At 36.1% G+C, this 21,263-nt stretch overlaps 4 protein-coding genes across 10 annotated transcripts; 2 read left to right on the forward strand and 2 right to left on the reverse strand.

Annotated features, from left to right (window-relative positions):
- Window positions 1-1,352: 1,352 nt before the first annotated feature.
- Window positions 1,353-1,936, reverse strand: LOC107174731 (uncharacterized). Its single transcript, XM_015525856.1, has 2 exons — window positions 1,923-1,936; window positions 1,353-1,824 (listed from the first exon to the last, which is right to left on the reverse strand). Exons 1-2 carry the CDS (start codon window positions 1,934-1,936, stop codon window positions 1,353-1,355), a joined length of 486 nt encoding a protein of 161 aa, XP_015381342.1.
- A 412-nt stretch (window positions 1,937-2,348) lies between these two features.
- On the reverse strand, window positions 2,349-3,702 carry LOC107174732 (uncharacterized). The gene is made up of 2 exons (XM_052434124.1): window positions 3,128-3,702; window positions 2,349-3,048 (listed from the first exon to the last, which is right to left on the reverse strand). The coding sequence occupies exons 1-2, from the start codon at window positions 3,700-3,702 to the stop codon at window positions 2,349-2,351; spliced, it is 1,275 nt and encodes a 424-aa protein (XP_052290084.1).
- A 3,332-nt stretch (window positions 3,703-7,034) lies between these two features.
- Window positions 7,035-12,728, forward strand: LOC102614420 (uncharacterized). Of its 7 annotated transcripts, none has more exons than XM_052434231.1 (9): window positions 7,035-7,160; window positions 9,880-10,058; window positions 10,207-10,319; window positions 10,553-10,631; window positions 10,790-10,818; window positions 11,073-11,166; window positions 11,557-11,646; window positions 11,748-11,937; window positions 12,072-12,728. In XM_052434231.1, the coding sequence occupies exons 2-9, from the start codon at window positions 9,915-9,917 to the stop codon at window positions 12,479-12,481; spliced, it is 1,149 nt and encodes a 382-aa protein (XP_052290191.1). In that variant the 5' UTR covers window positions 7,035-7,160; window positions 9,880-9,914; the 3' UTR covers window positions 12,482-12,728. The 7 variants fall into 7 exon arrangements, with proteins under 7 accessions (XP_052290191.1, XP_006493954.1, XP_015381352.1 ...); XM_006493891.4 differs by having other exon boundaries at window positions 7,035-7,156; XM_015525866.3 differs by having other exon boundaries at window positions 7,143-7,160; window positions 9,883-10,058.
- Window positions 12,729-13,443: 715 nt separating this feature from the next.
- Window positions 13,444-16,677, forward strand: LOC102615887 (hypothetical protein). Its single transcript, XM_006493893.3, has 5 exons — window positions 13,444-13,829; window positions 14,577-14,712; window positions 15,136-15,375; window positions 15,805-16,095; window positions 16,259-16,677. Exons 1-5 carry the CDS (start codon window positions 13,750-13,752, stop codon window positions 16,538-16,540), a joined length of 1,029 nt encoding a protein of 342 aa, XP_006493956.1. The 5' UTR covers window positions 13,444-13,749; the 3' UTR covers window positions 16,541-16,677.
- The last annotated feature ends 4,586 nt before the right edge of the window (window positions 16,678-21,263 follow it).

Here is a 21,263-nt window from a genome sequence, read left to right on the forward strand (position 1 = left end):
TTAAAAATACTTATAAAAAATATTGGATAAATGAAATATAGTTTCTTTTATGACTAGAGGCTAGTGAAAATGACGAGGGAACGAAGCAAGTTGCAAAGTTTCTATTGCTCTCCATGGGATGATTTGATGGCTTTTGGAACTCGACAAGGACCGTGCGTCATAATAACACAAGATAAAACCACGTCGGTGCAGCAAACGAAATGGTCAAATATTTTAATTGTTCTCAAATCTCTGGTTACAATTGTGTGGCTATGAAAATCTAGTTAATTAATAATAAGTATTATTATTGTTAGACCTTACGTATTATTGTTGATTTAGCTTTCCCGTGGCAGATCAGAGCCGAGTTTCATGACCGTATGATTCTTTTAAGAGTGGCGCAATTGGCAACTCTTACAAAACCCCTTCTTAATCAATACTACAATCTTTTGTTCACCCTATTTAGATAATTCTTTCTTTAACTAGGAAACTTGTATGTGTGAAAAAAAGATTGAAACACAAATTAGTTAATTTTGCATATTCTTCTTGTAACTATATTTATTATCAAAATTCTTCCTCCTTTATTGCTGCCATAGGAATTACGAAGTCGAGAGTTAGGGTTCATGATGATTCAGTGAGAAAGAAAGGACTCCAAGGACTTTCTCTGAGGACTTCGATGGCTTTCTCTACGATTGACCTTTGACTATTTGCACAGATGAAGTTAATTTCCACAATTTTATTGATCAAATTAAGATTTTCTCTTTAGGAGAGTGAAGACTGTAAACTTGTGTATGTTTAGTGTGCTTTGAAATTTTAAGAAACTGCAAAAAAAAAAACTATATTGGAGTGGAGTTTGTTTTTAAAGAAGACAAGCAACAAAGAAGATGATTGAAGAGAAACTAAAACATATTAGAGATGAGAATTTATAAACTTGATCTAAACTAAAAGCCATCGCGAGTTTTTGATGCGCTGGCACAATCTGACGCAACTCCAACTGCCATCTGTCTTTTATCTAAATTTTATTTGATCATACTCAATTAAAATTATAGATTCGATTCAATCCGATCTGAATATAATCTAATTTGATTCGCTCCAAAATTCAGATTGAGTTCGAGTGACTTTTTTCTTAACCTGATTAATTTAAAATTCGATTGAATTAATCCAAACCCAATTTTGCCCACCCATAATCACCACTCTTCTTCTTTTTTTTTAAGAAGGTATGGATTGCATTAAAGAGATAAAGCATCAATTAATCAGGGTGGGGGAACAAGACTCCACTCACCCAAACCTGACATAGAACGCCCCACCCGAGCAACAGTATGGGCAGCGGAGTTCACAGATCGACGAACGAAAGAGAAAGCCACTTCTCCTAGAGATTAAGCCAAAGCTCTACAATCAGCTATAATAGTCCCAAAACCATTAGGATAAACAACCTTATCGTTTAAAGCATTAAAGACTTGAAGGCTGTCCATCTCTAAGATAATAAAATGGAAAGCAAATTTCTTGAGCCAGCTGAGAGCTTCCTTTACACTAAAAGCTTCAGCCTCACGAGCTTCAAAACTACCAGGGAGGATGTCACTCTTTGCCGCAATAAAGTCACCTCCAGCTGAACGGATAACAGCCCCAAAACTAATCAAGCCTCTTGAGTTATCAATGGCTGCATCAACATTGCATTTGACCCACCCTATACTAGGTTTAAGCCAGCGAACAGAACCATGAGCAGCTGAGTCCAAAGATGGGGGGACAAAGACACTCTTGCGAGCTTGCTGCCACAGGAACAGATTCTGCCCAGCAGAATTCACCACATTTTGGACCCTCCCTTTAACATCATTCCAAACTTTGTTATTCCTATTCAATCATAAACCCCAACAGACCATGGCAGATAGGCTACAATCATCAATATTATGGCAAGAAAATAGGTCTTCCAGCCAATGAACAAAGCTCACACAACAACTCCCATTGAAGCCTAAAACAGAGGATATCCAGCATGCTTTAGCAAAAAGGCAAGTGACCAAGACATGGAAAACAGTTTCAGAAGAAGTGTGACATATGGGGCAGGAAGCTTGTACCTCTACACGGCGCTACAAGAGATTGTTGGCTATTGGAAGGACATTTGTCATAGCTTGCCAAAGGAAGTTCTTGACTTTTGCAGGAACAGGAAGAAGCCAGAGTTTTCGCTAAGCACTGCTGCTAGGGGGATAATGCAATGTATCAAGCATTCTGTAGCAACTAGGAACAGAGTAAAGCCCTTTGGAATCAAGCAGCCAGAACTAATTATCCTTGTCAACCCTAGAGCTAAGAGGGATTCGACGAATTAGGTCTCGATCTCTAGTGTTGAAGATATCATCGACAACATCAAAGTCCCAACGACGTTAGTTAGGGACCATAAGACTGTCAACTGTTGCAGAACTGATGCTTACTGGAAGATTAGAAGTAGTGAAGCCAATGTCCTTGTCAGGCAACCAAGGGGCACTACCAATAGAAGTCTGTTGGCCCCCTCCAATTTGAATGCGACTACCTTGACGAATAGCCGGCTGAGCAGCCAAAATTGATCTCCAAACATAACTAGGATTGCTCCCCAGCTGGGCTTCAGCAAAAGAAGTGTTCGGGTAATATCTCGCCTTAAATAGACAAGCCACAAGGGTATTGGGGTTGGTAAGGAGACGCCACCCTTGCTTTCCAAACATTGCAACATTAAACAAATGCAATCTTTTAAACTCAATGCCCCTATGAGTCTTCGGCTTACAAAGCTTATCCCATCGCATCCATGTAATACCCCCACTGTCATTCCCTTTTTTACCCCACCAAAAGGAATTCATCATTCTTTTAAGCTCTCTACAAAGCTCCAAGGGGAAGAGGTAAATATTCATAGCATAGTTGGACATTGCTTGAGCTACTGTCTTAAGCAAAATTTCTTTTCCCGCTCTAGATAACAGCTTTTGATTCCAACCTTGCAGGCGCTTCCACACTATATCTCGGATATAGCTAAGGCCTGCTAACTTGCTTCTACCAATATAAGATGGAATACCCAAGTAAGAGCCATGGTTAATAGTGCCCTGAGCCCCAAGGAGGCTGCAAATCGAGTGAGCAACCTCATGGTGAACATTTGCGCTAAAGGAGATGGAAGATTTATTGTAGTTAACCCTCTGACCCGAGGCAACCCCATATAAAGATAAAAATAGTCTTCAACACTTGAGCCTCTTGAGGAATAACTTTGAAGAAAATGAAGCAATCGTCAGCAAAGAAAAGATGAGTGAGGTCTGGAGCACCCCTAGCAATCCTAACCCCATGTAACAGCCCTGCGCTTTCGTAATGGTTAATGAGCAAGCTTAAACCTTCAGCACAGATAATAAAGAGGTATGGAGATAAAGGGTCACCTTGCCGAAGACCACGGCTAGGGACAATAGAGCCTAATTCCACTCCATCACGAGGGAACTTGTAGGTTATAGTGGAAACACAGAGCATAATCAGATTAACAAAATTCGGAGTAAAGCCCATCTTGAGCATAATAGAGGAATGGAAACCCCACTCGATTCTATCATAGGCTTTGGCCATATTGATCTTAAAAGCAGCGGCCCCTTCTTTACCTTGTCTTTTTCGCTTAAGATAATGCATAAGCTCAGCTGAAATCATAATATTATCAATAATAGTACGACCCGGAATAAAAGCACTCTGAGAATCCGAAATGATGGACCCCAAGATCAACTTTAGGCGATTAGCCAACATCTTAGCAACAACTTTGTAAAGGACATTACATAAAGCTATTGGCCGAAAATCAGTTATGCTTTCAGGGTTGGGAGTTTTAGGGATCAAGATCACAGTGGTCATTCAAGTTAGCAGGAAACTCACAATGACTAATATAGCTTAGACACGCAGCAGAGACTTCATCACCAACAATAGACCAAAACTTTTGATAGAAAGCAGGGTTTATACCATCAAGACCAGGCGATTTGTCTGGATGCATGCTGAAGATCGCCTCACGGACGTCTGCTGGACTAAAAGGCTCCATAAGAGAGTGATTCTGCTCGGCTATAATTCGTGGCTCAACATAATGAAGGACCGCAGCACATGAGCCACGTTCTGAGGAGAAGATATGAGTGAAATACTTGTTAATGATTTCGCTGATGTCTTCCGGAGTAGTACACCACTGCCCCTGAGCATTCCGAAGCTTCTCAATCATATTTTGCTTTTTTCGAGCTGAAGCCATAGCATGGAAGTATTTTGAGTTCATGTCACTTTCTTTAAGCCATATAGATTTTACCCTCTGTTTCCAAAAGATTTCGTGGCTGTGCAAAAGCTCGTTATAGCGCTTCCTAGCTTCAGTGAAACTATACACACTTGCCGAATCTTGTTTGCCCCGAAGCAAAGCCATCTTCATTTTGCATTCCAAAATGCGAGCTTGGAAATCTTGGGTGAGATGATTGCCCTAATGAAGCAAAGCAGTGCCACATGAAGCAAGTCTATTTTGAATAGGCACTCCTAAAGTCAAAGCCCAATTAACCTTCACAACATTAAAACAATCGGGCTCACGCAGCCAACTATTCTCAAAACGAAACTTTTTAGTTCTCGGGGATCTCACCATCGGAACAGGCTCAAGGAAAATAGGGAGGTGGTTCGAGCAAGAAGATTCTGCACTGGTTACCTTCGTTGTCGGGAAGAGATGAATCCAAGAACTAGAGGCAAGGCCTCGATCCAGCCGCTCCTCAACCCAATCTTCGCAACCTCGAGATCGCTCCCAAGTGAATTGGTAACCACTCATGCCCAAATCAAAGAGACCCGCGTCTAAAATTGCTTCTTGAAACCCATGTAATTTCCACTGCGGGTGCTTATTCTTCCCACGTTTTTCGCTAGAATGGAGAAGGTCATTAAAATCACCCAAACAAATCCAAGGAAGAGAGGAAGTCATAGCCAGAGACCGCAACAACCTCCAAGAATCATGACGATGGATAGATTTTGGAAAGCCATAGTAACCCGTGATACGCCACTGTCTCCCCTCTGAATCCCTAACAGCCACATCAATGAACGTCTTCCCAAACTTGAGTAATTGAACCATAAAGTTGGGCTTCCAAAATAAAGCAAGCCCACCACTCCGACCAACCTTATCAACCACAAACAAACCGACATAACCCAGCTGAATTTTAAGCTTCTCTAATTTATCTCTATGGCACAAAGTTTCCATCAAAAAAATAAAATCAGGCTTATACTGCTTGGCCAAATTAACAAGAACCTGAACTGTTCGTGGGTGGCCTAAACCACAACAGTTCCAACTTAAGCAACTCATTTGGTTCGGTGGGCCTGATTTGCAGGTCCCACCGCTGGTCCATTTTTTGGCACATCCGAGATTTCCATTATGAGAATTGTAACCAACTCTTCTTGACCCACTATTGGAAGCGGCCCATTACTCGATCTTCTGCGCTTAGCATATGAAATAATTAGTTGAGAATCGTAGTTAACGTCATTGGCCTTGACTATGGGCATGCCACTTGCAGGATCCCCCGAATTCTGGCCATTACTTTCCATTTGACTCCAACCTCTGACAAGAGTGGGGGGGTTCTACAAAAGTAGGCACATTCCTATCCATCTGCTCTTTCCCACGAGATTTGTTCCCAGTCTTCACGGATTTTATGGCCCTAATCTCACCCACTACCTTTTCACACCCTGAGTTGGAGTAGCTGTCAAGATTTCCTTCCTCCTTCTTTGGAGGTGCTGTCCTCAGCCAACGGTCACCGGAATTCAGCAAACCACATCTAGATGCCGCTTTCATCCATATGCCATAGGGTCTAGGAGCATTAACATCCACCCCGTCGTACAAGGAAGGGCAGTTGCGTTCAGTATGGCCAAGAAGCCCACATATGAAGCAGAACACATTGAGACGTTCGTATTTAAAATCCACCCAAAACCATTCTCCTCCCATTTGTTTCAGTCGCATTCGTCTCTTGAGAGGCTTCCTTACATCGAGAGTCACCCTCAGCCGCATATAATTCCGCCAAACTCCTTTGAGGTTATTTTCATCCGACTCTAGAAACGAACCAATATAGTTACCTATACTTTGCAAGATCCTTTCGGATTGGAAGCCAAGAGGCAGATTATACACTTGGATCCAAAAATTCGTATGAAACAAAGGGACATTTTGTGGTTGCTCCTCAGCACCTAGTCGATGGACAAGGAGAATGTGTTGATCAAATGTCCATGGTCCCGAATCGAGAATCCTCCTTATGTCAATATCATGAAAGAATTGGAACAAGAACAGAGTAGGAGATAGATCTTTGATACAAACACCCTTCCCCGGTCTCCATAATGCCGCCGTAGTATTCTTCATAATAGCAAAGTTGACCACCTTATTAGTTAAAAAACGCCCCACTAGGCAATAACGAAAGTCGTTATTTATGCTCTCATGATTTTCATCCACCTCTGCAGCCACCTCGAGACCACCCTCCTCCTCTTCATCCAGTTGCAGCCGTGCACATTCATTCTCTAAGTCAAACGCTCCTTGATTGCTTGAACCAGCCATATGGGATCGAGGGAGCTAGATCAAGGAAATAAAGGCAAAGCAAACCAGCTAAGAACACTATAACTTGTTAGTGAGACTAAGACGAAGCTAACTTGCCAAGAGACAAGACTATACCACTCTTCCTTTAATTAAACAAAACTTAAATGCTTCGGCCTTGGGTGTTACTTGCACGAGAAGTGGAGAACTATCTGCCTTCAGGCCCATGGGGAAAAAAAATATATAAATATGGCAGACATTGATCTCTGTTAATAAATCATTAAAATCTAAGGGAGACAAAAGGAATTGTAGACTTAGTGATGGCAGCAACACCCGCAGGCGCGGGCGTTCGGATCGGATTAACATATAAATCCAGGTTGAAAATTATAACCCGATAGGTAACCCGAACCGAATTTAAAACCCGATCGGGTTGAACCTTAAATCTCTCTCACACCACTCACTCACGCACGCTCAATTTTCAAGATCCTTAAACTAACCGCCGCCTTCGATAATCCCCCTCTTCTCATCTTCTTCCACAACAGCAGCACAGCCCTCCTCCTAGCGCAACCCACAGACGTCCAGCCGACGTCCATGCTCCGGCTCATTCACCTCACGACTGACTCACTTTCACTCGGCCGCCCGTTCGCTTCCATCTCCGCCATCGCCTCCAACTGTTTCCAATCCATCTTTGCAGTAAGTACGTTACTTTTTATTTTTTTTTTATTATTATAAACAATCGCCGCATGTTCCTGGTTCATGCTTTCTTCTTTTGTGTTCATGTTTCCTGGTTCATGCTCTCGATTGGTTTGTCATGAAGCAAAATGTATTAAATATTATTGATTGATGCATGTCTTTCACAGCATAGAGTGGCTTAGATTGGAGCTTTTTCTGAAAAAGTGAAAATTTCATTTAATTATTTATTATTCACGGATAAGAAATAGACTTCATCTTTTTTCTAAGGAAAATTTGTAACCTATCCCCAAATAAATTGACATTTTGCACCACGTCCCCAACAAATTTGACTTGTTGCACTGCACACCCAAAAAAATTGACATTTTTGCACCACGCCCCCAATTCCGTTATTTTCTCAGTTAAGTTTAACGGCTCCGTTTAACTTTAGCTCATTTAATTTTTTAAGGTTTTTTTTTCAATTGCAATAAAAAAAACAATTCTTCTTACATGTTCATTGTCACCACTATTATTTTTTCTTTAATTTTTTAAAGATTTTTTTCAATTTTAATAAAAAAAATTCTTGTTACATGTACATTTGTCACCACTATTATTTTCCTTTAATTTTTTTAAAGATCTTTATTTCAATTGCAATAAAAAAAATTTCTTGTTACACGTACATTGTCACCACTATTATTTTTTCTTTAATTTTTTAAAGATTTTTATTTCAATTTTAATAAAAAAAATTCTTGTTATATGTACATTTATCACCACTATTATTTTCCTTTAATTTTTTAAAGATTTTTATTTTAATTGTAATAAAAAAATTTCTTGTTACATGTACATTGTCACCACTATTATTTTTCCTTTAATTTTTTAAAGAGTTTTATTTTAATTACAATAAAGAGAATTCTCATTAAAATTAATTTAAGGAATAAACTTTCAATTTTACCCCTCCACCGTTAAACTTAACTGAGAAAATAACGGAATTGAGGGCGTGGTGCAAAAATGTTAATTTTTTTGGGTGCGCAGTGCAATAAGTCAAATTTGTTGGGGACGCGGTGCAAAATATCAATTTATTTGGGGGTAGGTTACAAATTTCCCTTTTTCTAATGCCACACGTCTGGTGAGCTTTGCCTGGTGTGTTTTAGTTGGATAAAAATTGTTGCAAATGTCACATGGGAAGGAAGCATAAAAGGTTTAACCCGAATTGTGAACCGGAATCAATCGGTTCGGTTCGACTTGGGTTAGCATTTTCAACCCAATAGGGTTCAATTCTCCCACCCGAATTGGTTGTGACCCAAACCAAAACCTAAACAACCTGAACTGAAATCCGATTTGTCCACCCCTACCTCTGAACCCGTGGACCTTCGAGGGCCTCCGATTAATTCGGATCGGGTACGAGCTCTCGAAAAATCCTGAAAATAAATTCGTATCCATTTCAGGGATTCGCCCGTACCCAAAAACAAAAAAAACAAAAATTCGCGTTCAGATTTCGGGATTTTTTGGGACCCGGAATCCGACCCGAAATAAGTATTATTATCCAATGCGCTAATACCCAAAAAGAAATCTGGAAACCCTAACAACCCGTCAGCCGCCACTGTTCTTCGGCACTATCAGCCCCGTCAGCCGCCACCGTTCGTTGTCACTCACCAACACTCAGCCGCGCCAGTCGGTTACTATATGCCCTCACCTCCTCCTGCCCCTAAAGGTTTTCGCTTTTGCTATTTTCATCTTTATCTCATCACTCTCATAAAACATTTTTAGTTTACAGCTTTAGGTAAGAGATTTTGTGATATTGATTAACGAAACTATTAATATTAAATTATACAGCTTCTGCTGTTTCTACATTTATTTATTTCTAATTTTTTTTTATTTTTGGTAATTTAATGCTGTTATAATTCTGTACGAAACGAGAGTAAACATTAGGTATTGCATGAATGAATTGGAGTTTTAGAAGATGAACTCGGAGTTGATTTTCGGTGTTTGGATTTTAGATTGTTGCTTCGGGATCACTTTCTGATATTGTCTTGTAAATCATACGCTGTTTTATTGTAGTTTTGATGGTTGCTTAATTCCAATTTCACTTAAATTAGATAAATAAATAGGTTATTTTTGTTGCTAATCTAATTTACATTGATTTTGATGCCTTGTTCATTTGTCATTTTGGTCTGTGATAATTTTCTTAATGCTCTTTTAGATATAAATAATCATATAATATGTTTGAAATTTAAATGGGGATCGGGTCCCTGTTTTAATCCCCGCTCAATTCAGGGATTATCGGGGACATCCCCGAACCATCCCCAATTAAAAAATAGAGTATGGGGGGTCTTTGGGTTCCCGTATCATGATCGCCGCTCCAAACCCGCCCCATTGCCATCACTATTTGCAGTTTTTACTATCTTCTTATATCTTTTCATTATAATTTTCTTCTTTTTCTGAGAGAACAAAAGCCAGCCGCAACTGCTCACCGCCGACTCGTTGGTCGTTATCAGATTCAGCTCTCAACGACGATGAGATAATGCTGCCTCAAATTCTTGTTTATTGCATAAATATAAACTTAACTCTGTACTTTGTGTTGCTTATTTAGCTTGCATTTGATGTTTTACTGGTAGATAGATTTTGCATAGTTTGTGTTTGAAGGAATGGCTTAGTGAGCTGATTATGTTTAACTGGTAGATAGGTATTTTTGTGTGATTGATTGCTGATTATTTCCAATTTCAAAATGTTAGATTTGTATGAGGTAGAAGGGTTTCTGCACAAAAGTTGAAAAAGGTATTTTATGGATTTAAAAATTGAAGATCTTGAGGAGAAGCTCAAGTCTTTGTTAGGGCAGCTTCAAGCAGAATGTGGCATTTTTGAAAGACTTGTTTACAAAAACAAGAACCAGCACCGAAGATCCTCTTATTTTCAATATCTACTCAAGGTTAGCTCTTGCTTGTTGTTACTACCATAATAGTTTTGCTGGATTATGTTAAATTCTATACAAATTGAAAAACTGCAGTGTTTTTTACGAGCTTAATGTGTATATATTCTTGCTGGGGCTCTGTAGCTTATTACAGTTTGGGTGTTAGGTTAGGAGGGATTTGAGACTTTTGCAGTTAGCTAAGTTGGAAGAGTTATTGGGTTCTTGCTTTCAAGTGATAACAGGAAAAAGACCTAAGCTGAAAGTGCATCTTTTGGAAAGGTAATGTTTCTCTGCAACATATGCATTTGGTTTTCAGTACCTTATACAAGCCCTTTTATGCATATTTGCAAACATCTGAATCTGAAGTGCACTTTGCTTAGAATAGAGTGAAAATTGGATTATTGACTTGTGAGTTTTTTAGTTAGTGTATTTGGATTCAGAGTAAAGGATATATATTTGTTCATGCGGATATGATGTTCAGGTGCTTACTTTTAGTAGTTATTCGGTGGCAGTTTGAAGAGGAGAAAATGCGATGATGGGAAACATAATTTTTTGGAGCGACTTTTAGGAGCTGCACGCTTACTGTCACAGGTAGTATTTCTCCTTTCTCATTTTCATCACTTTTATTTCTTTCTCATCAAACTAACCGACATCCTTGTATGTATTGGTTTTATAAGAGCAAGGCCATACGTCTTCCCTTTTATTTATTGTATTGTTATGCAATCATATATGTGTTGTTTCTGTTGCAGATGGTTGAGCCAATGCTCAAGGCAGCTACGTATCCTTTATTAGATATGTTTTAGCTTTTGACTACATAGTTGTTGAAATTGATTACTAATAAAAGATAAGTTGGAACTTGATTATCTGTTTCCTGTATCCATCTTGACACTAAGCAACTGATACATTACAAGCACTAGTTTTGTTGGCAAGTCTATTTCATTACTTTGTTCCTAGTGCTGTGCATTTTTGTAGTTTTACTTTTAAGGTTTTCTTGTTGCTTCTTTTTAGTTTCAACCTTTAACCAATTTACAGTGAGGTATCTACTTTGCTTGCTCGTTCATTTTTTATGGGATTTTCTCTGACGATTTTGGCTCTGCTTGCGCGGCTTCGTGTTTTGGTTCAACAAGTAAGTTCCAGTTCATTTTTCTAAAATCGAGTTGTATTTGAAATTTTTGTTGTGGTGTCAAGGCAAGTTAGCATTGGAGATTTACATAAAAAGGATTTATGCAGATTTTGGCATGAATATGGAGACTACATTGATGTTGCATTTAGACCATGATACTAACTGTCTTTCATCTTGGGACAATATACATAGTCATATGATATTTATAAACCTGCTCTTTCCTAGGCTAAAAATATCGTGACATTTGTGACAATATAATTGTCTGTCGGTGATCTCAAGTTTTGGTATAGCTTCTCCTAAGTTAATGCCTAACAGTCAGGCAGTCTAAGTCTAGCATACTGGATTCCACTTATAATTAGAGAACTTGTTTTTACCTTTTTCCCCCCCTTGCAGATATTACTGGATGTTGTGTCAGTATTCAACATAGTTTCTTCTCTTTCCCAAAAGAAGCATTCTGTAAAAATAAATCAGGAAGGAATTGAGGTTAGTCTGACTTTTAAAATTTGCATTTACAGTGAAAGCTGTCTACTGATGCCTTTTTCATATATGCTCTCATCTTATCCTTTTTCCTGACATTAATGCAGGTTTACAGGGAGTTCTATCCAGTAAATGAGGAATACATTACCCTAGAATGTGTATGGAACACAGATAAGTTTGAGTTGCTTGAGAGGTCTCATACGAGTGAGAAGAAAAGTAAAGAGGGGGATTGGGAAAACGATCTTCCTCTTAGAGATTCTGTTGTACGGTACCAGAGTATTGAATCTTTTCTTGGGGGTAAGAATGTTCGTTACTCTTAACTCACTGTGTTCCTGTGTTATGTTTCATACGTCTGCTTCCCTGCTGATTTATGTGATTCTGGTGTTATGTCTTCCTTCTAACTTGTCAGTCTGATCATATGTCAATTTTAGATGATGAATTTGCTCCTGAGAAGGCAGATGCTGACAGAGAAGGTCCCATTAAGATCACTGACGACAAGACCAATTTGTTAGCAAGCCCTTCCATTCAGAGCAATGATGTAAACCAGGTTGACGGCGGAATTAAAGTAGGAGAAATTTCAGGCACATCAACAGCCCCTGGCCAAAAGATTGCCCAGGAAAGTAGCTTGCTTTCAACCTCATGCCCTTCCCCGAGCTCAAAACTTTTAAAAGCCCAGTCCGGCACGAAGAAAGTGGCATTTGTCTCAGTCAAAAGACCTGCACCAGCAACATCAGATACATTGGATTTTCAAATTAAAGAACCTGAAAAGAAAAGCGATGATGGGGAAGATAAATTTTACAATCTACTCACTGGTGGAAACCTGAAAGATAGTCTCTTCTGATTATCTTTCATCCTTTTTCTTATTTATTACATTTATTACACTAGGTGCAGATAAAAATGGATTGAAGAGAGAAATCCTAGATCAGCTGATAGGAAGTATCTTCATCCTAAAGTTTTGTGCGTGTTTCTGGTCTCACTAACTCATAAACAGGGGATGAAATTCAACCGATTGTACTTGTAAGTCGACCTTGAGTTGAAAGAAAGAAATTTTTTAGGATGGAAAAAAAGCCTTGAGCTGGTCTGGTTCATTTCCACGGGTTTTTTAGTCCGAGCTTCCACATAAAGAGCGTAGATAAGGACTCGAGAAAAAGCTTGGGTTAGTCTCAAGTCATCTATTTTTTTTTTTTAAATGAGTTAGAAATTAAAATAAAAAATTAAATTTGAAAAATAATGAAAAAAAAATTTAATTTTTAATTTATATATTAATAATAAACTAAAAAAATTTAAAATTATAATATTAACCTCTTTTTAAAGTGTTAATTAATTAAGAGAATGTTTGAATTACAGAATGTAGTATTTAAAAATTAAGTTTTTAAATTGTTATTTGTTTTAATTTTTAATTTATTATTTTATTTAGAAATATTTTTTTTAATTTATTGTTGATTATAGTAAATTGATAACTATTAATTTATTTTAAGTTTATAATAATTTAAAAAAATTAAAAAAAATAAATGAAAGCTTAAGCTCAACTTAAGTGCAGTCTACGCCCATAATGGGCATATAATGGCCTATAATGGGCTCATTCTAAGTCCGACTCTTATTTTTTGCCTCTATTAGGCTTGGGTCTGGGCTCAACTCAAGTCCAGATTTTGTCATCCTTAAACCCGTAGGATTGTTTGGCAACAAAATTTTTAGTTGAATGGACTTTTCAGGCTTTCAGCCAAAATTTAGCCACCAAGCTCCAACATGCACTTTGAAGTGAATTCAGAAGTATTTAAGTAGGAAAAGAAATAGAAATATCTTTATCTAAAAAATGACACGAATATTATATATGTACATTTTTAAAGGTATTCGAAAGTAGAATCTGCGAAAAGGGCTCAACATTTTGCTTCGTATAAGAGTTTTCTGTAATTCACACAAGGATATTTCGGTCAAATTTCAATGTAATTTTGGGATAGAATTTTGAGGAAGTGATACAAACAAAATTTGGGAAGCATCATAACGGTAGAAACTGAACTGGATCACTGACTTGGTGAGTCAAAAACAGTGACAGCTTAAAAGTAGCGAGAGATTGAAGAAAAGAAGAAGAAATCAAAGAATTGAGCAGAAATGGTAAATGTCATACATCAAACATCACCTGCTCTCCTTCAATGTTGCCCTTCTCCTCCTTTTGCCAACTCTATCTATAGGTATTTCTTTTACTTTTTTTTTTCTCCTCATTTATTAAGCTAAGATTATTCTGTAGCTTCTGCAGCTGCTGCTGCTGCTTTATTTTATTTTATTTTTAAATAAAAATTTTTTAGCAATTTTTGATGAATTGGGTTTTGATTGAATTTGCGTTCCAAACTTTTCTTTCGTGCCAGTGGCTATGAGGGCACTTTGAGAACATGATTATGAAAATAATAAGATAAAGTTGGTTAAGAGTTGTTCTTTGAGTTTTTCAGTGCATTTGGGTGTCGATGTTCACTGAATGTGCAAAATGTAGAAGGACCTGTTCGGTCTTATGGGCTTAATTCTGAAATTCATGCTTTTTTTAGATGCTTCTCATCACATCAAGGGAAGCACTTATTGATATTATTATCTATTTTTACAATCATGAGATGATTTTCAGTCCCTTAGGTTGCAATTAGTTGAGCACAATGAACTTTAGAGGATACCCTTTTAGATGGATTTAAATTGTTTACCAGACTCAAAAGGTTGAACCCTTTTTCTGAGCATTGGTCATCAGTATCTAAATATTCACTTTTGAGATCGAATAACTCAAGACTGATGTTTGGCTGTCGTAATGTAGCTCTGAAAGACCAAAGTGAAACTATCAGAATTTATTTTCCATCAAGTTTGGCTATTTATCATTTCGTTGTCCATGGAAGATGTACAATTTTGTAATCTCCTACACGGAATTTCTACTAAATTATTTTGTTGTTCCGCCTGTCTAGGGGAAATCCAAGGAAAAAGGTGTATAAATGCTCCTTTGACAACCCTATCTCGAATAAGATGGTTACAGGTCATGTAACGAGGCATTTGTTATCGGGGCTTGCTGCCTCCATAATATTTCTTTCTCAAACAAACCAGGTTAGTTGATTTGATTAATAGAATACACACTGTTAACTGATTTTCACATCATGTGCGAGTTTCTTTACTTCAGACAGAACTTGATCACCATGCTGAATGTATAAATCAAATTTTCATCAACATCATCTCTTTATGCACAGAACATGGATAAGATATGGTTCTAATCACTTGGTATACATTTTCTTGTGAGCTTCTATTCAAAGAACAACCATTTATCACTACCCAAATTATTGCGTAACAGAGGAAATTCAGAATTCTACCCGTTCTAGTCAGGTTGATTTCATTAAGAATGTATATTAAGTTCCTGTTGAGTTCCTCTTGATTTGCTGGAGCCTGTAAATACAATAACCATGGTGATATAAACTTATTTTTATTGGATCAGCATTAGATGTTTATAACAATTATCCTCGTCTTGCTTGGAAGGTTGTTGCGGCAGATTTGCCACATTTCCATAATATCTGCCAGCTTGCAAGTGCTACAGATAGTATGCCGACTCTTCCAATTGAGCTAGGGTCTGATGAAAGAAGTGGAATGCTAATGATGATGAGAGGTATGACAGCTAAGGATTTTGACCCTGTCAGATATTCTGGAAGGTGGTTTGAAGTAGCTTCACTGAAACGTGGATTTGCTGGACAAGGACAAGAAGATTGTCACTGCACTCAGGTAAATGATAGAGGTAGGAATTGTGTTGACTTGTAATGTAGATATTGTAATCATTTTGTGTGTAACTGCTTCACCAGCAGATAGGGGACCTAATATCTTCCTCCATATCATGCTTTACAGTTAGCCTCATCTGCATTTCAGATTGATGAAACTTTTGCAGGAGGCTATATGTAAGCATGATAGGTTCTTGCATGTCCCATAAGATATTTAAAGCTTGTGGCTACTCCATCTGGCAAACATTTGAATCATTCTGTACATAGAAAATGATTTGAAGGGCCATAAATAATGGAGGATGCATAGAAGTGATTCTTTCATGGATACAAACCTGAGTTAATGTGTCTCATTTCTGTTCAATATATGTTCTTTTTGTCACAACTTTATCCCTTCAAAAATCTAAGTGCTAACATATTTTCATATATCAATATGCAGGGTGTGTATACATTTGATAAGGAAAAACCCGCTATCCAGGTTGATACCTTTTGTGTTCATGGGGGCCCTGATGGATATATTACTGGTATAAGGGGAAATGTTCAATGCCTTCCGGAGGAAGAATTGGAGAAGAATGTGACTGATCTGGAAAAGCAAGAGATGATTAAGGGAAAGTGTTACCTTAGGTTTCCTACACTGCCATTTATTCCAAAGGAGCCCTATGATGTGATTGCTACCGATTATGACAACTTTGCTCTTGTTTCAGGAGCAAAAGATAAAAGTTTTATTCAGGTAACTGGACATTTGAGATGACAATGGTGCAATATTTGTATCGTTTTTCAAACTTGGCCAAAACTAATCGGCTAATTATTTATTAGGTAGTTAAAGAATTGTACTACCATTGCCATTTTAGATTTCCAATGTTAATGTTTATTCTTTGGCATCAACATTTCAGATATACTCAAGGACACCTACTCCGGGACCAGAATTCATAGAGAAATATAAAAGTTACTTGGCGAATTTCGGCTATGATCCCAACAAAATTAAGGACACTCCACAAGACTGTGAAGTGATTTCTAATAGTCAGCTAGCTGCGATGATGTCGATGTCCGGAATGCAACAGGCTCTTACAAACCAGTTCCCTGACCTAGAACTGAAGTCTCCTCTTGCATTAAATCCATTTACAAGTGTATTAGACACTTTGAAGAAGCTTCTCGAGCTCTATTTTAAGAAGTAATTAAACTTATAACGTTAATGCACTTTCTGCACTTCATAATAACTTACTGAAAATGTCCTGATAAGGCAATGTATAAAATTATATAACCGCATATCTCTTATTATTTTTAAATGAATAGAACTCTGCACTTTCAGGAATAGTTGTATCATTTTGCTTAATCCTTACACCGTCGATCACTTAATTATCTAGTCTGAATTTAATAAGTTAACGGGGCTCTCTGGCTCTCTCCTCTGTTCTAAAGCCATAGACATTTTGGATTGTGACTAACTAAATGTGAGGACAAATGAAATTCACTCATAACTTGATTATGAGGATGGAGCACTCCTAAATATTAAAATTGCCCCTCTCCAGTTCCCTTTGACTGTTGAATATTGTGTAATAGATTGCCAAATTCATCATGAACACACAAAATGCCTCATCATGAAATCCATGATTAACTGAATACAACAGCCTAAGAGAGTTGTTTCAGTGCAATGAAATTGTTACATTGTGAACATAGGCATGCCAAATTCAGTAAGGGGTCATCAAGTAATCGTAACATATCCTCTTGGAGGCAAAAGGTTTTTTGTTGGGGTTTGGGAGTGATATGTAAAGTGGTTAAAGTTATAAGAGCCAATACATAAAGAATAGTGATTCCAATCTTTCCCACTAGTACTAGTATCCCAATTTCATGATTCCAAATATGTTATTCATCCTTGGCAAATAGACTGGATTAATAAGTAATTTTATAAGTTAATAAATATATCATTTAATAAATATTTGACACATCATCACTTGAGCAATGATGGCAATGGGGTGGGGAGGCCTACCCCATTCCCCACCCAGTTAGAAATTTTTACCTCCATTCCCCACCCTATTCCCTAATAAATTTAGTGGGGTGGGGATGGAGAATCCTCATGTGGGGAATGATTTCCCCATCCCCACCCCATTCTCCATTTATCTATTTTATAATATGTATAAATATATTATTTTAGTAAGTTAAAAATTAGAGACTTAAAATAAAATCATCATCATATTATAAAGTATTTAAATTATTTTTAAAAAAATCTAAAAGTTTAAAACAATATCTTAAAATGATATTAAAAGTGAAAAATATTTAAAGAGCGTATCACCTTAAAAGAGAAAAAAAAATATAACAATGTTTCAGAGTTGAAAAATATTATAAGATTTTCTTTCGTTCATATCTTGTTTATATTGCATAAAAATTAAAAAAAAAATTAATTGACATTATAATTGATAAAATTAAAATTATTAAACAAGAATTAAAAACATATTTATATTTAATGGGGATTGGGGTGGGGGTGGGGTGGGGAGTACAAAACCAAACCCCATCCCATTAAGAATTTTGGGATTATTTTTCCCCCACTCCCCACCCCATTTCCAAAAAATTATTCAAAATTTTTCCCATTTGGGGTGGAGCTCCATGGGGCCCCAAACCCATGGAGGATTTTGCCATCCCTACACTTGAGATAAAAATATTAGGATAATTCTTAGAAGTTTAATATTATTTAACAGAAAATACTATAAATGTGTGTGTGTATTCAAAATATATATGTGATCACCTACCTGCGGTTGGAGAAATTTGGCATGATTTAACTATACTGAATGATGAAAACATGACTTCATTTGTTAAATACATGTATGAGAATTAAATGTTCTAATAACTTGGATGTCCCATACCCTTACACAATACTCAGAATCGGAGGTTTAATAAAGATATCGGAGAAAACTAAAATAAAAGGATGAGAATGAATCTGTTCATTTTGAAGCAATAATATTGATCCATTTTTTTTTTTTTTTTGAAGAGTAATATTGATCCATATTGTTTGTTCATTCAGCATCCATTTTCTGCACCTGCTTCTCGACAAATCTCTTGAACTTCTCTGGCCCTTTTACTCATATCTTTCCTCTCATAACTATTCAAATCCATAAACATTTTCACAAGCTCTGTAATTTCATCTCTTGTCACCAAACTTTCACTTGCTATCTCAGGTTTCTTTACTCTCCATCCAGTCTTCCAATCTTGTACAATTTGCTTACTATTTGGAACTTGATCCCAGAATATCGGAAAAGTAAGCATTGGGACACCAGCATAAAGACTTTCCATAGTTGAATTTAAGCCACAAAGAGTCCAAAATCCCCCAATAGAAGCATGGCATAACTGTTGAAAAAATATGCTCTTTAAAAGCATATATATTTATTTAATTGTAATAAATAATTTTTTTGATTAATAAAATAAATGAGGTATTTTATTCAAATATCTTAATTACATTAATATTTTGATTCAAGTCTATTTAATCATATTATATGTATTTATGTGATTACCATGTAGATTCATAGAAGACATAAATACAAAGACTTTCGATATCTTAAAAGCATTGGGAAAAGTAAGCATTGGGACACCAGCATAAAGACTTTCGATAGTTGAATTTAAGCCACAAAGAGTCCAAAATCCCCCAACAGAAGCATGGCATAACTGTTGGAAAAATATGCTCTTTAAAAGCATATATATTTATTTAATTGTAATAAATAATTTTTTTTATTAATAAAATAAATGAGGTATTTTATTCAAATATCTTAATTACATTAATATTTTGATTCAAGTCTATTTAGTCATATTATATGTATTTATGTGATCACCATGTAGATTCATAGAAGACATAAATACAAGTTATTTTATGATTAAATAAATTTAGTTCGCAGTTGATAAATAAAATTGAGCACTTTATTTGAGTATAGACTGTAATGAATTCATTGAATGATTTGTCTTAATCATGTATGAATTTATTGATATAGTACGACTACATTGAACATATTACATATGAGATTTAATTAATTTTGTAATAACTGTCCGACTTATTAAATCTCATAAATATTGATTTTACTGTAATCTTAAACTTGAGTTAATTATGATTTCATGATTGTAATTGTTATTCCATTTGAGTTACCAATGAGCACGACACAAACTTGCAGTCAAGATTATTCGGTATCTTGGTGGGATCAATTATGAGTATTGGAGTTATAGATTAACAATATAGAATTTGTACAACACAACTTTTGATGAGTTTTCGGCACTTGATCATAGAATTCCCTGGCTAGAGTGTATCAGCATATTTAGTATGTTGAAAATGATCATTAGAGAAAACGAGTAAGTATCAAGGAATAAGATGTAATTAAATTGATTGGACAGTTAAGATATCGATTTAATTAATGATGTGGTACAAATGATTGTACAATAAAGAAATCAATGTGGCTTGGGATGAATTATTATTCGAGCATACAATTATGGAGGTCAATTCTAATCTTTTAGTGGAGTAGATTTGGAATTAAATAATTAAGCTAATTTAATTACAAGCCTAATTATTGTAGCCACTATTGTATGTTCTCAAATGATCCCCAGGTTAGCTCATTTAATTGACTGCGCCACTACTAGATTAATAAGTAAGATAACTAGTTATTTGAGTTAAAAGCCTAAATATATTATTTAATTGGATGCTCCATGTAAAATTCTGAGAAAAAGATTTTTCTCTCTAATTTTGAGAGAAAATTTTTTTCTTGTTAGTTGCTTTAGTGGTGATAAAGGCGCCCACACGTTAAGTGCAGATTAAACCTGAGTCGCAACCTAAAAGATTATTTGGTGGCGGATTGTGATCTAACAGGAGTAGTGGTGACAGATCGTGATCTGTAAGTTTAAATTACTTCAGCGAAAAAAGTCAAATCAAATTTTTAAGATACAATTTTTAGATTACAAATTCCTATATATTGTATGAGAGCGATCCTAAAAAGTTTTTTTTAAAAAAATTAAAACTGATTGTCCCCAACAACAACACCCTCAGTTGGTCACACCAAGGCACCACAATGCCCCGATCATCAGCACGGCCATCTTTAAACCCAGAAGTATCACCTCTGGTCACCTACAAATATCTGACGACACTGTTGCGGATACCAGCTATAATTTCATCCATTTGTGCACTTGAAACTGACAAAAAGCTTCCCAAGGAGACGTACAAAACTGAGCCAACAGGCTGAGTTTCCAACACTCAAAGTATTTGGGACCATTGTGATAATTACCTAAAAATAATTCAGTAGAGTTTGAAAGAAAACTGTAAAAATAATTACCTAAAGAAAAGAAAAGAAGATAAACAAAAATAATGTAATAATAAGAACTAGTCGAAAATTGGAAAATCATGATTATTTTATTTATTTATTATGATTATTTTTTTTTTGGCACTTGTAAGGAAGGTGTTCGTTTTTATTGCCCACTATCCGCAGGTAAATTGATATGTGAAATAGTCAATTTGTTTTTTTTTTTTATATGAAATGATAAAACAATCAAAATTAACAATTTATAAAAAACTCTATTTTATACATTTAAATTAAAAAAAATTGTATACATATTAGTTTCATTCGAAGAGATTTTGCATATTTAACTATATCAAAAAGAATGATGTTATACATTTAATATAAGGACAATGCATGTTTAAGCTCTCATAGATGTCATATTTATCATTTGTATCCCTACTAGATTTTTAATTACTTTTATAATCCCTCTCGTTAAAAGATAATATATAAAGTTAACATTTTTTTTCATTTACTATTCTACCCTTTTTTTTAGAAGATTTTATGATATTTTTAAGTACTTTAATACCAAAATTAAAGAGAATATGAAATGATTAGTCCTATATAATTACCACAAGAGTGCTTATATTTTTTTATTTTCTTT

Source organism: Citrus sinensis, chromosome 9 (assembly GCF_022201045.2).
Source record: "Citrus sinensis cultivar Valencia sweet orange chromosome 9, DVS_A1.0, whole genome shotgun sequence".
Taxonomy (NCBI): Eukaryota; Viridiplantae; Streptophyta; class Magnoliopsida; order Sapindales; family Rutaceae; genus Citrus; species Citrus sinensis.

Excerpts from the sequence above, each read along its gene's own strand:
- LOC107174732 (XM_052434124.1), bottom strand. The coding sequence starts at position 3,702 with ATGTTGGCTAATCGCCTAAAGTTGATCTTGGGGTCCATCATTTCGGAT. Across the intron at positions 3,049-3,127 it reads TTTATATGGGGTTGCCTCGG|CCTCCTTGGGGCTCAGGGCA; the intron begins GTCAGAGGGTTA and ends CTCGATTTGCAG.
- LOC102614420 (XM_052434231.1), top strand. The coding sequence starts at position 9,915 with ATGGATTTAAAAATTGAAGATCTTGAGGAGAAGCTCAAGTCTTTGTTA. Across the intron at positions 10,320-10,552 it reads AAAGTGCATCTTTTGGAAAG|TTTGAAGAGGAGAAAATGCG; the intron begins GTAATGTTTCTC and ends ATTCGGTGGCAG. Across the intron at positions 10,819-11,072 it reads CCAATGCTCAAGGCAGCTAC|TGAGGTATCTACTTTGCTTG; the intron begins GTATCCTTTATT and ends ACCAATTTACAG.
- LOC102615887 (XM_006493893.3), top strand. The coding sequence starts at position 13,750 with ATGGTAAATGTCATACATCAAACATCACCTGCTCTCCTTCAATGTTGC. Across the intron at positions 14,713-15,135 it reads TTCTTTCTCAAACAAACCAG|GTTGTTGCGGCAGATTTGCC; the intron begins GTTAGTTGATTT and ends CTTGCTTGGAAG. Across the intron at positions 15,376-15,804 it reads AAGATTGTCACTGCACTCAG|GGTGTGTATACATTTGATAA; the intron begins GTAAATGATAGA and ends ATCAATATGCAG.